Here is a 14024-nt window from a genome sequence, read left to right as displayed (position 1 = left end):
CTCTTTACTCAGTTTCCCCCAATGGTAATATCTTACAAACCTATAGTAAAATACCACAAGCAGGATTTTGACATTAGCCAAATATTGATATAGTCATTATCTTCTTTAGTCATTTATATGTTACTGATACAGTCAAGATAAAGAACATTTCCATCACCATAAGGATCCTTCCTGGGGCCCTTTTATAGTCACACCCCTCTTCCCGTCCCCAACCCCCTATCACTGACCTCTGGCAACCACTGGTATTCTGAATGTGGTTTCATTATTTTGTTGGAAGAGAATCTTTAAAGTATCACAAACCAATTCAGTAAATATAAAAACATGTTCCAAAATAAAATGCAGATGTGCTCCTTTTGTAATTGTACTGACCATTCAAGTCCTGGTTCAAGTAAATCTCAATTCTGCCACCCGCTTGCTAATGCTACTGCAACAACTGCCCGGTACAGCCTGTCATCTCAGTGCAGCACTACAGCAATGGCTTGTCACTGGCATCTTCATCGCCAGACTTCTGCATATGCAAGCAGCCAGAAGAATCCACCACGGCCAGGCGCAGTGGCTTATGCCTTAATCCCAGCACTTTGGGAGGCTGAGGTGGGCGGATCATGAGCTCAGGAGTTTGAGACCAGCCTGGCCAATATAGTGGAACCCCGTCTCAACTAAAAATACAAAAAATTAGCTGGGCGTGGTGGCAGGAGCCTGTAATCCCAGCTACTTGGGAGGCTGAGGCAGGAGAATCACTTGAAGCCGAGAGGCAGAGGTTGCAGTGAGCCGAGATCGCCCGGGCGACAGTGTGAGACTCCATCTCAAAAAAAAAACAAAAAAAACAAAAAGAATCCACCATGAACACTTAAAACCCCTCAGCTCTCCTGCCACCTCTACATGATGCTCAAACACCACCAACCTACTTATTCACTATCATGCAGACCACGTTTCTTGTCTATGCTTTTCTTGTGCTTCATTCCCACAGATTTCGCCCAGCCCTTTTTATCTGGCTAACTTCTATTTATTTCATATTCCCATCAGAAATGTGGACAAGGTCCAGCTTCTCCATATCCCTACCACACTTCAGATCGTCAGCCTTTTAGATTTTGGCCATTTGCAAGAATATAGAATAGGATCTCATTGTGGATTTAATTTCCATTTTCCTGATGACTAATGATGTTGATCATCTTTTCATGTGCCATTGGCCATTTGTATTCTTCTCCTGGAAGGATCTTCTCAAATCTTAGCCCATTATTTATTGGGTTGTTTGTCTTCTTATTGAATGTAAATCTTTGTTAGGTAAATGTATTATGAATACATTCTCCCCAGTCTGTAGCTTGCTTTTTGTATTTTCTTAACGTCTTTCAGAGAAGTTTTAAGTTTTAAGTTGCCTAATTTATCAACTTGCTTTTATAGTTCATGCTTTTTTATATCTTAATAAATGTTTGCAGTCTTAAAGGTCATGAAGATTTTCTCTCATGTTCTCATGTAAAAATTGTAGTTTTGGCTTTCACATTTAGGTCGATAGTCCATTTCAAATTTTGTGTATTTCATAAGGTACGGGCTGAGGTTATTTTTTTTTTTCTATACAGTTATCTAGTCATTTCAGAATCTTTTCTTCAAAAAACTATTCCTTACCGATTGAATTACTTTGGTATCTTTGTAGAAAATCGACTGGCCTACTTCTGAACTCTCTGTTCTACTGATCTAATGTTGAAATCAGGTAGTAGAAGTCCTCCAAATTTGTCTCCACCCGCACCCGCCCCCCGACCACAACAATGTTTTGAATATTCAGGGATCTTGCATTTCCATATGAATTTAATACTACCATGTCAATTTCTACCCAAAGAGCACTGCTCTTTTAACTGGTATTGTGTTGAATCTACAGACCAATTTAAAAGACTACTACAAGATAGTAATGATATTGAGTCTTCCAATCTATAAATGATATCACTTTCTATTTATTCAATTTTTCTCAGCAATATTTTATTGTTTTCATTGCACAGGTTGTGCATACATTTCATTATATTTATTGCTAAGTATTTCAATCTCCAATAATTCATGCTAATATACAGAAAAACAAATAACTTTTGTATAGGACCTTGTGTAAACCTTGACACTGCTCAACTCAAAAAGCTTTTGTGTGGACTCCTTAGGATTTTCTACATAAATGATCATGTTATCTGCAAATAATGACAGTTTTACTTTACCCTTTCCAAACTTGTATGGTTTTCTTTCTTTTTTTTTTTTCGGTCTTATGCAATTGCACAGGGTAAGAGCTCCAGCAAAATGCTGAACAAAAGTGGTGAGAGTGGGTATCCTTACCTTGCTCCTGATCCTGGTGGGAAAGCATTCAGTCTCCAGATTAAGTATGACGTTAGCTGTGGAGTTCCCACAGGTCTCCTTCTATTTCTAGTTTGCTAAAGAGTTTTACTATGAATGGATGTAAAATTTTGTCAAATAGTTTTCTAAAGACGTTGAGATTAATGTTTTTTTAAAAATTTTTTTTCCCTCTTTTATTGTGTTGAGGTAAATTTTAACCTTGCACCCCTGGGATACATCACACTTGGTAATGATGGATTATCGTTTTTATATATTGCTGGATTCAGTTTTGTTAATGTGTGCTTTTATATTGCATCTATAACCATCTATAATCATGAGGAATACTGGCTAGCCATTTTCTTTTTTTGCAATGTCTTTGTCTGGTTTTGCTATCAGGTAATGCTAGCTTCCTAAAATGAACTGGAAAGTCCTTTTACTCTTCTGTTTTCTGAAAGACTATATACAATTGGAATTATTTCTTCCACAAAGGATTGATTCAATTCACTAGTAAAACCACCTGGGCCTGGAGTTTTCTATGTGGGAAGCCTTTTTATTTTAAACTTTTATTCTGAAATAATTATGGATTCCTAGGAAGTTGTAAAGATAGTACAGCAAAGTCCCATATACTCCTCATTCACTTTCCCCCAACTGTCTGTGGATAATGAATCCTCTCAGCTTTTGTTTGCCTAAATAATTTTACTTTTACTTTTTTTTTTTAAATACACAGAATTCTAAGTTGACAGGGTTTTTCTTTCAGCATTTGAAGATGCCATTTTGGGCTGGGCACAGTGGCTCACTTTGGGAGGCCGAGGAAGGTGAATCACCTGAGTCCAGGAATTTGAGACAAGCCTGGGCAACATGGAGAAACCCCATCTCTACTAAAAATACAAAAATTAGCCAGACACCATGGTACGCACCTGTAGTCCCAGCTACTCAGGGGGCTGAGGCAGGAGAATCACTTGAACCCAGGAGGCAGAGGTTGTAGTGAGCCAAGGTCACGCCACTGCATTCCAGCGTGGGCGACAGAACTAGACTCCATCTCAAAAAAAAAAAAAAAAAAAAACCAACCATTTTGTTGTCTTCTGACTTGCACAGTTTCTAACTAGAAGTCTGTGATCATTCTCACCTGCCTGTCCTTAAGAGTTTCTTATCACTGTTTTTCAGCAATGCCTTAATGGGCATGGGGATGAGGGTGTTTGTATATTTATATACGCTTATCTTGCTTTAGCTTCCTGATTTTCTTGGATCTATGAGTATATAATTTCCATCAAATTTGGATGGATTTTGGCTATTATTTCCTCAAAAAAAGAATTTTTTTTAAGATGGAGTCTCCCTGTGTCGCCCAGGCTGGAGTGCAGTGGTGCAATCTCAGCTCACTGCAACCTCTGCCTCCCGGGTTAAAGTGGTTCTCCTGCCTCAGCCTCCCAAGTAGCTGGGACTACAGGCACACACCACCATGCCTGTCTAATTTTTTGTATTTTTAGTAGAGACAGGGTTTCGCCATGTTGTCCAGGCTGGTTTCAAACTCCTGAGCTCAGGTGATCTGCCCACATCAGCCTCCCAAAGTGCTGGGATTATAGGCGTTAGCCACTGCGCCCAGCCTATTTCTTCAAATGTTTTTTTCAGACACACTTCCCACTCTGCCCCCCGACCCGCCTTTTTTTCTTGGGCTCCAATTTCAGGTATGTAGGACCACTTAATTTCATCCCACAAGTCAGGGGTTCAGTTTATTTTTTTCCCCAGTCTTTTTACCTCTCTGTTACTCATTATGGACAGATTCTACTGCTATGTCCTCAAACATACTGATCTTTTCCTCTATTTCTTTTTTTTTTTTTTTTTTTTGAGATGGAATCCTGCTCTGTAGCCCAGGCTGGAGTGCAACGGCACAATCTCAGCTCATTGCAACCTCCCCCTCCTGGGTTCAAGCGATTCTTCTGCCTCAGCCTCCTGAGTAGCTGGGATTACAGGCACACACCACCGTGCCTGGCTAATTTTTTTGTAGTTTTAGTAGAGATGGGGTTTCGCCATGTTGGCCAGGCTGGTCTTGAACTCCTGACCTCAGGTGATCCACCTGCCTTGGCCTCCCAAAGTGCTGGGATTACAGGCGTGAGTCACCGTACCTGGCCTCCTCTATTCTTTTTCATATCTTTCACTTCTCTCTTCATCTGTGCATGCTTCCCTTCACATACTTAAGCAGAGATCATATTTACATCGCTGCATGCTAATCCTATCATTTCTATCCGTTCTAGGTCTGCATCTATTGACTGATTTTTCCCCTGGTTATAGGTGACATTTTCCTGCTTCTTCATTGTCTAGTAATTTTTTATTGCATGCCAGATTATGATAGAGTCTTATATTTTGCTGTATTCCTTTAAAAATTATTACTTTGGCAAATAAGTACACTACTGTATTAGTTACCTATGCTGCATGACAAATTACTTCAAATCTTTAGTGGCTTAAAACAATCCATTTATGATCTCATAGTTTCTGTGGGTCAGAAAGCTTAGCGGAGTGCCTCTGGTTCAAGGTCTAGCACGAGGAGGCAATCAGGTTGTCAGCAGGGCTGCAGTTATCTCGAGGATCGAACACCTGCTTCCAAGCTCATCTACATGGCTGCTGGCAAGCTTCAGAAGATCTGTTCCCACACTTCCTAATGTGGGCCTCTCTGCAGGGCTGGCTCACAACATGGGAACTGGGATTCCCCGGAGTAGGTGGCTCTAAGTGATAGCAAGAGGAGCATTCAAGGCAGAAGCAAAGCTTTTTGTAACGATTTTAGCAGTGATAACCTTATCCCACCACTTCTTTTGCTTTGCCATATTCACTGGAAGCAAATCACGAGCTGCAGCCAACACTCAACAGGAGCAAATTACACAAGCAGCAACTACCACCAATGGGGGATCGCTGGGGAACATTTTAGAGGCTGCCTACTATAGCTACTTAAGGATCTCCTTGGTCCTTCTGCATCTTATTTTTAAAGATCTTTTACGGCAGATCTAGAATACTATTTACTCCGAGGGTATTTAGTTCTATGATACTTTCAGGTGTGGTCCTTTAGGAGTCTATAATGAATGCCATCTATTCAAAGAGGTGTCTCCACAGCGGCTGGTGGGAACTCAAATGATTTGCTGCCCTAGGTGAGCTACCAGAAGTGTTTGCGTGATAGCTCCCTGTTCCTGGAAATTGTTCCTGGAAAATTATTCTTGCGGGGCTGTTCCTGGAAAATTATCCTTGTGGGGTTTCACCCAATGCAGGTACAGGTTGGTATTCAGGAAAAGACTCAGAGGGATGCCTACACAGATTTCTATACTCCTTTCTCTATGCAGCTCCCTCCTCCCAGCATCTGCCCTGCAAATTCGAGCAGTCGCCTTCTCCTTGAATGTTGATTTGTGTCTACTCAGATCCAATTGGTTTGCTCTTCCCTGCTCCATGTAGGTTCATCTTCCCTGCACCACCACCTGGAAATTGCCTCCAGGAAAAGACTGTGGGCCACAGTAGGACTTACCTCATTTTAAAATTTTTGTTCAGGGATCACAGTTATGTACAATGTCGAAAATAATTGCTTCTTATATTTTGTCCATCTTTCTATTAATAGTTGTTTGTGATGGCAGAATAATCCAGCCTGTTACTCCCACATAGCTAGAAGTAGAATTCCTACCCAGGGAGTTTTGAAAAACTAACAATCCCAAGCTTAGGCCCCAGTCCCCAGAGATTATGGTTTACCAGGATGAGGTCTGGGAATTTTACCTGTTTAAAAACTCTCCACATGATTTTTATATACGATTAGGTTTGAGACGCACTGTACTAACTAATCATGTACTAAAAAGCTACTGAATGTAGCTCATAAGTATTAGTTTTTTGCAACTTGTAGAAATATTTTTCACCTCCTATCTTTACAAAGATTTACAAAGTGATGCCTCATATATTAAACGTCAACTGATAAACACCACTTAAAGTTCATCTTATTTGAAGTTTATTACATTTGGCATCTTTATTTTGCTTTTATCTATATTTTCAGAATTTTAGATGAAGTTTGATTAATAGCACATAAAAAAAAAGCATTAAATCAGCTGCGCACAGTGGCTCACGCCTGTAATCCCAGCACTTTGGAAGGCTGAAGAGGGCAGATTGCTTGAGGTCAGGAATTTGAGACCAGCTTGGCCAACGTGGTTAAAACCATCTCTACTAAAAATACAAAAATTAGCTGGGTGTGGTGGTGCACACCTGTAATCCTGGCTACTTGGAGGCTGAGGCATGAGAATCACTTGAACCCAGGAGGTGGAGGTTGCAGTGAGCCGAAATCATGCCATTTCATTCCAGCCTGGGCAACAGAGTGAGACTCCGTCTCAAAAAAAAAAAAAAAGGTCATTAAATTGGTGGAACAGTATTCCCTTCCCTTCTTTTTAAATTACGACATAATGTCAGGCGTGGTAGCTCATGTCTGTAATCCCAGCACTTTGGGAGGACCAGGCAGGTGGATTACCTGAGCTCAGGAGCTCAAGACCAACCTGGGCAACGTGGCAGAACCCTGTCTTTACCAAAAACACAGAAAACAGCCAGGCATGGTGGTGCACGCCTGTGGTCCCAGCTACTTGGGAGGTTGAGGTGGGAGGACTGGTTGGGCCTGGGAGGCAGAGGTTGTGCAGTGAGCCGAGATCATGCAACTACACTCCAATCTGGGTGACAGAGTGAGACCCCGTTTCGGGGGGGAAAAAAAAAAAAAAAAGGACATAACATCTTGTATATACATGCAAATGCAAAGCCACGAACTCACAATATAAATGCGGAGGGAGCACACTAGTAAACACAGCACAAATGTCTCAACTCGAAATGAAAATGCTCCCCAACACCATTATTTTAGGGAAGAGGTGCAGCCAGGGCTACCCTTTATCACAGGATAATGGGGTTTAGGCAATGTTTCCTTTGGCTACTCTCACCTATGTGGAAATACTCTGCCTCAACTATACTGTCCAAAAGCGGCTGAATAAAATGCACAATGGGCGGCCTCTTGAGCACTACTGAATAGCCCTCTGCCCCGCTTCTCGTCTGCATTCCACAATGGCAGGGAGGAGCAACTTTTAAAACTTGTTTCTAATGTATCAATAATGACCTGTGCCGGACCTGTTACAAAACAGCCCTCATGAATCATGCTTCTCTGAATTCATGCCTTGTGCACCCCTTCCACTCTGAATCGCAGCTGCCCTGTGACTTGCTTGGATTAAAAGGGCAGGACAGAAGTGTCACTGTCCAAGTTCCAAGCTTAGGTCTTCAGAGGCTTTGCTAACTTTCATTTTCAGTCTCTTGGAGCTGGAGATAACCATGCTGTGAAGGAGCCTGAGAAGACAAATCACATGAAGAAAGCAGCCCAGGAATCCTGCTGAGCCCAGGCCCCATCCCACCTTCTCTGTGAATTCAACTGCAGGAATGAGCCCAGGAAAGCCAGCAAAGAATTGCCTAGTCAACTCAGAGAAATGTGAAAACTAACAAAACTGTTCTTTCAAGCCACTAAGTTCTGAAGTGATTTGCTATGCAGTAAAGGCTGAGACATGGCAACCACATATTCTACTCAAGAGACACCTTTGTGTCTTAGTGTAGTGACTAAAGTCACTGAATCCAGACAGCCTAACTCTGAACCCCTACTCTACCACTTAATTGCATGAACCTCGGCAAGTTACTTAACCTTTCTGGGCCTCAGTAACCACATGTGAAAAATACAGATAAGAACAGTACCTAATACCCAAGAGTTGTAAGGATTAAATGAGTTAACATTATAAAGCATTCAGAACAGTGTAGAACACATAGCAAGTGTTCAATTGTTGTTAGCCATCATTATTAGAGTCTATCAGAATAACACAATTTACACTTATATAATTTATCTCTATTAAAGATATTTACAATATTTTAGGAAACAAATTCTAGATACATCCCTGCTGAGGTAGTCATTTACCCAACTAATACAGGTGTAAATGACTGTGAAGAAAAGGCCTCAACTTTCAGATTCTGAGGCTCTAAGAGCCTCCTGTGGTTCCAGGCACTCACCTGCATAGGTGACACAGCTGCTGCAGGAGGGGTTTTCATAGGACTTGGGCTCAGGGGCGTTCGAGGAATTGCAGCTGCAGCAGGGTTTGGTACTACAAAAACAACAAACAAAAAGGGAAATAATGTCACTGTACAGTGGAAGCTTAACTGGTTTCCACTTAAGGACTCGCCTGATTACCCAATGCTCTCAAACCCCTCTGGACACTGTCTTGGCTGATGTCTAGCCTCTGCTGAACACTTGTAGCCGTGTCTTAGCACACAGGTGCTTTTCCTCCCATCAGGTGAATTATTTGCATCCGTAGAGTAGTCATGCTTATTTCTAACCCTTGTTATGGCAGTCATTTCGTTTTTGTTATTTAATTATGTTATGTAGTTAAAGTGCTCCATAAAGCAATGAAATTCAAGTAGTAAAACCCAAGAGGAGTATTTACATAACTATATTAGGTAAGAAGCCTGGCAGGTAAAGGATGTTCAATAGTTGCATATTAAACAAAAGAATGAGGAACTCCTGCTTGTCTTTCCTCAATTCCTCCTGCAGAGTCCATCACTTCGTATATATTTTCTGATTTGTATTTAACGCAGGGATGTGGAATCACTTGTTGGCATATCAGTCTCTCTCTCTCTATAATAAACTGCTGAAAAGTAGTTTATGTTTTTAGAATTTATTAATATCTAGACAGTTGAGCATAGCACAGATTCTGGTAAAGGCTGCAAAAATGATTATTCATTTGATGCTGAATTAAATTAAAAATGGGATACAAACACACAGTGTAGAAAGATGAAGCAGACCACTGTGGACTTTTTAAATGCAGCCAATATAAACACGAATATATTTACTTATATTTAGAATTGATATCTTTAGATGTATTCTTACGTACTGAGACAAAATTCACAAAACATAAAGTTAACCGTTTAAAAATGTGCAGTTCAGTGGCATTTAGTGCATTCACAATATTATACAACCATCACCTCTACCTAGTTACAAAACATTTCATCATTCCAAAAGAAAACCTAGTATCCCAATAGTCACTTCCCATCCACTGTCCCGCCAGCGTATGGCAATCTGCTTTCTGTCTCTATGGACTGACCTAGTGTGAATATTTAATATAAACGGAATCTTACAATATGTGACCTGTTGTTGGCTTCCTTCAATTAACATAATGTTGTAAAGATTCATCCATGTTAAAGTATGTGTTACTACTTCATTCCTTCTTGTGGCTGAATAATATTCCATTGTATGAATATACCACATTTTGTTTATCCATTCATCGAATGCATGGATACTTGGGTTACTTCCATCTATTAGCTATTGTAAGCAGAGCTGCTACGAACATTTATGTACAAGCACAGATGCTTCTCCATTTATGATGGAGTTATGTCCTGATAAACCCATCATAAGCCAGTCAAAAATGCATTTAATACACCTAACCTCCCGAACATCCCAGCTTAACCTTGCCTACCTTAAACAAGATCAGAACATTACATTAGCCTACAGTTAGGCAAAATCATCTAACATGAAGCCTATTTTATAATAAATGGCTATGTTGAATAACTCATTTAAATTACTGAATGCTGTATTGAATGTGTATCGCTGGCACTACTGTAAAGTCAAAAAAATCAAAAGTTAAAAGCATCGTTAAGTCAGGGACTGTATTTGTCTGATTATCTATTTTCAGTTCTTTTGAATATATAATTAGGAGTAGAATTGCTGGGTCATTTACATATATTTTATTATAAAATAACATGAGGCTTTTAAAAAACATTAGTATGAAGCAGTTTTGTGCATTAAAGCATGCTTTACTAACATTTTGAATAGGTGTATAATTTTAATTTAATGTAGACATTCCATTATCAATTTGATTTTCAAAGCATATATATATTTTATTCTTTAGAGACAGAGTCTTGCTCTGTTGTCCAGGCTAGAGTACAGTGGCTATTAACAGGTGCGGTGATAGCATGTTACCGCCTCGGCCTCATAAGTAATTGGAACTACAGGCACTTGTCAGCTCAAAGCATATATATTTTAAAGTTCTCCTTTCATCTTACCCCATGATATTACCCAGAGGTGGCCACTAACAACAGTTTTGGGTACATCTTTCTTGCACTTTAAATGCAAAAACATTTAGTTATCTAAGTACCTTAAAAAAACAAGACCACACACACTATATATGTACACACACACATATAGGTATATATAGATATATACATATATATATATATGTACTGGCCTGCAATTTACTATAAAGGATTGCAGCGCACAGAGCGACTGCTCAGGTGGCACACTTGAATAAAGGATCACAGACATGTTTTAACATCAGTACTTTGAGATCTATGTCATCCTTATTAAAATATGCATAGTATTTTACTGTATTAATTGGTCATAACTGTCTTAATTCTTTTAGTGGGTATTTAAGCAATTTCTAGGTGTTCCATTTTTCCAAACAATGCTATACTGAAAACTCTGTATATGTATACATATGTATACATACACATATAGAGTTTTTCATACATAATACTATCTTTATACATAATACTTGTGCCAGTACTAAGTATAACAACTTCAGAGTCTGTAAAGATAGTATTATACATAACACTATCTTATATTATACATAATACATATAAAGATGGTATTATGTATAATACCATCTTTATGCATAATACTTGTGCCAGTACTAAGTATAACAACTTCAGAGTCTATGAATACGGCATTTTAAACTGGAAGGTGTTGCCTAACAGTCCTCCAGAATGTCTACACCAACAGTGTGCAGGAGTATACATGTGACTTTTGCTCTGCTTTTAAAGTCAATGAAAACTCATTTGTGTATAATCACAGAATATAGATTCTAGTAGCCTGTTAATAAAGTTTAAAGAATTTCTAGATAAAAATTTGAGCTTCAGGACATATTACAATTAACTGTTTGAAAAAACCACATCCCTTTTCCTTTCCCAGAGCTGAGGAAGTTAGATGAAAACAAGTCAGTCATTTGAAAGTGGGAAGAGTAAGCCTTCTAGAGCTTGTATGAAAGAAGGCCCAGCTTGATTCAGAACCTGAAGTGCCGTGTAGGACTATAGTGAGTGGGGGAAGAGTGGTTCATCTGAGGCAAAGAGTAGGCAGGGGTCAGACCATGGAGGCATTTGGGAATCTGAATTTCATTTCAACTATTAATAAGCAACTGAAGGATTTTAAACAAGAAAAGATCTTTTTATCATGGGATGAAACAGGGAGATTAATTTGGAGGTTATTGAAATTAGTGGTTGATGGTGGCTTGAACTAAAGCTTGTGCCGCTAGAGATGGAGAGAAGACAAAGCAAAGATATCCATGATGTAGGCTGTATCAACAGAATTTGCTAGTAATGGACTAGATGTAGTGGTAAGAAAGAACAAGAAATTAAGGAAGATCCCCAGACTTTTGGCTTAAGTAACTGGGTAGAGTGATGCTGCCATTGATGCATGGGGAGAAGGCTGAAGATGGCAGACAAGAGTTTGGTTTTTGGACTTCAGATGTCCAGGAGACACCTGAGGGTCCATGTCAGGTAGGCATCTGGATAGACATGACTGAGGAGTTCAGAGGAAGGGAAGAGCTAAAGTTATACATCTGGAAGTTCTCAGGCATAGAAAACATACTTAAAGTAACAGGAATGTGTGTGATCCACCGAGGGTGAGAAGACACATCTCTGCATGGGATTCAGGCTTCTGTCTAAGACTAACACCTCTGAAGCTGAAGACATCTCAAACCTTCTATTAAATATCACCTTCTGTTAAGTCTAGTGCATTAATACTATATGAAAGTTAATGGGACTAAGAGTAAGACAGTAAAGAATACCAAATCAGACCAGAGAATATAAGGTAAGTAAACACAACCGCATGCAGTAGGCACAATGTAGGAGAAATTAATTACCTTGAGATGCACTGTCAAAGGACTTGATGAGGGTTTTTACTGTAGGAGTTGGCTCTGAGGAAGTCGAGGACCTTCTACTCAGTCCCATTCCCTGCCTTAAGGCTGCCAAATCTCTCTCAACGGCATTCATGTAATTGTATACCCGGCCTCGCTCCTCCTCTTGCCTGAAAATAATATTGAAATCAGAGCATTTTTACATAGGTACTAGAACATACACATTTTCCCCTCCCAGCTGAAAGGCATTAAAAACTATCAGTTTAATGGCCGGGCACGGTGGCTCACACCTGTAATCCCAGCACTTTGCGAGGCCGAGGCAGGAGGATCACGAGGTCAGGAGATCGAGACCATCTTGGCTAACACGGTGAAACCCCATCTCTACTAAAAATACAAAAAATTAGCCTGGCGCGGTGGTGGGCGCCTGTACTCCCAGCTACTTGGGAGGCTGAGGCAGGAGAATGGTGTGAACCCATGAGGCAGAGCTTGCAGTGAGCCGAGATAGTGCCACTGCAGTCCGGCCTGGGCGAAAGAGCGAGACTCCATCTCAAAACAACAACAACAACAACAAAAAACTATCAGTTTAAAAAAATTGTATCAGTTGAGCTTAGTAAATTACCTGGTCTAATGTTCTCATTTGCTTGGTAAATACCAGGAAATGATACTGAAATTTTTATATCAGGTTATCCTAAGTAAGTTAAGCAACCATCAAATTCCATTTTCATCTGAGTAAGTGTAAGGTAAGGACATCAGTAATCAATTAGCAGTAAAAAAGGAGGTAGACTGGCTCAGAGCTGAGACTCTCCAGGTCCTGTGCTGCCGAGAAGGCCCTTCTCAGGAGTCTGGAGGTTCACCAGTACCTGATAACTATATAATATTAATTTACACTGGTATAATATTAATTTATACTGGCTCCAGCTAATACATCATGCTTAGCCCACACTCTTTAAAAAAATAAAAATAAAAACAAGGCAAGTGGTGTAGACTTCAAATAGAATTCTACAAAGAAAAAAAAAAGCCTAGACCCATATTAGTAACATGAGTCCCCTAGAAGCTCAGTGTGATGCATCCTGAGTCATTTGAAAAAATCAATTCCATTTCATTTCTGGCCCATTCTAAATTCACTACGCTGACTAACACAGAATTATTTCATCTGGAATGAGATTACAATTGCAGAGTTTGTACATGTCATATAACTATCAAGTATGTGAATAAAAATTAAGCCAGTCCTTAGGAAAAATCTGTCTTTGGTGGCCATTTGGCTTCTGACAGTATTTTGCCTCAAGATGTACCACAGGCTCTTAAGGTCATTTAGCTGTCATGATTACAACTTTCTTTTCTTTTTTTTGAGATGGAGTTTCGCTCTTGTTGCCCAGGCTGGAGTGCAGTGGCGCATCTCGGCTCACTGCAACCTCCACCTCCCAGGTTCAAGTGATTCTCCTGCCTCAGTCTCCCGAGTAGCTGGGATTACAGGCATGTGCCACCACCCCCGGCTAATTTTGTATTTTTAGTAGACACTGGGTTTCTCCACGTTGGTCAGGCTGGTCTCAAACTCCTGACCGCAGGTGATCCGCTCACCTAGGCCTCCCAAAGTGCTGGGACTACAGGCATGAGCCACTGCGCCCGGCTGATTAGAACTTTTAATAAAGAATCTATAACAGTGACTATCAAACTTTTTGGTCTTAGAGCCCCTTTCTACTCCTAAAAATGAGTAACGACCCCAAAAAGCTTTTGTTTATAAGAGCTGTCTTCCATTACATTAAAACTAAGAATATATACAAATATTTAATC

At 40.0% G+C, this 14024-nt stretch overlaps 1 protein-coding gene across 6 annotated transcripts in view; it reads right to left on the bottom strand.

Moving 5' to 3' along the window:
- The window catches only part of SPECC1L (sperm antigen with calponin homology and coiled-coil domains 1 like), a 148265-nt gene that overhangs the window by 74520 nt on the left and 59721 nt on the right, over positions 1-14024 (bottom strand). For all 6 annotated transcript variants that reach the window (XM_003806379.5, XM_055105856.2, XM_008953090.5 and 3 more), the window contains 2 exons: positions 12240-12403; positions 8341-8432 (listed from right to left, as the gene is read on the bottom strand). In XM_003806379.5, coding sequence (XP_003806427.1) covers positions 8341-8432; positions 12240-12403 — 256 coding nt within the window. The remainder of the gene's footprint in view (positions 1-8340; positions 8433-12239; positions 12404-14024) is intronic.

This window comes from Pan paniscus, chromosome 23 (assembly GCF_029289425.2).
Source record: "Pan paniscus chromosome 23, NHGRI_mPanPan1-v2.0_pri, whole genome shotgun sequence".
Classification (NCBI taxonomy): Eukaryota; Metazoa; Chordata; class Mammalia; order Primates; family Hominidae; genus Pan; species Pan paniscus.
This window is presented reverse-complemented; position numbering and strand designations above follow the sequence as displayed.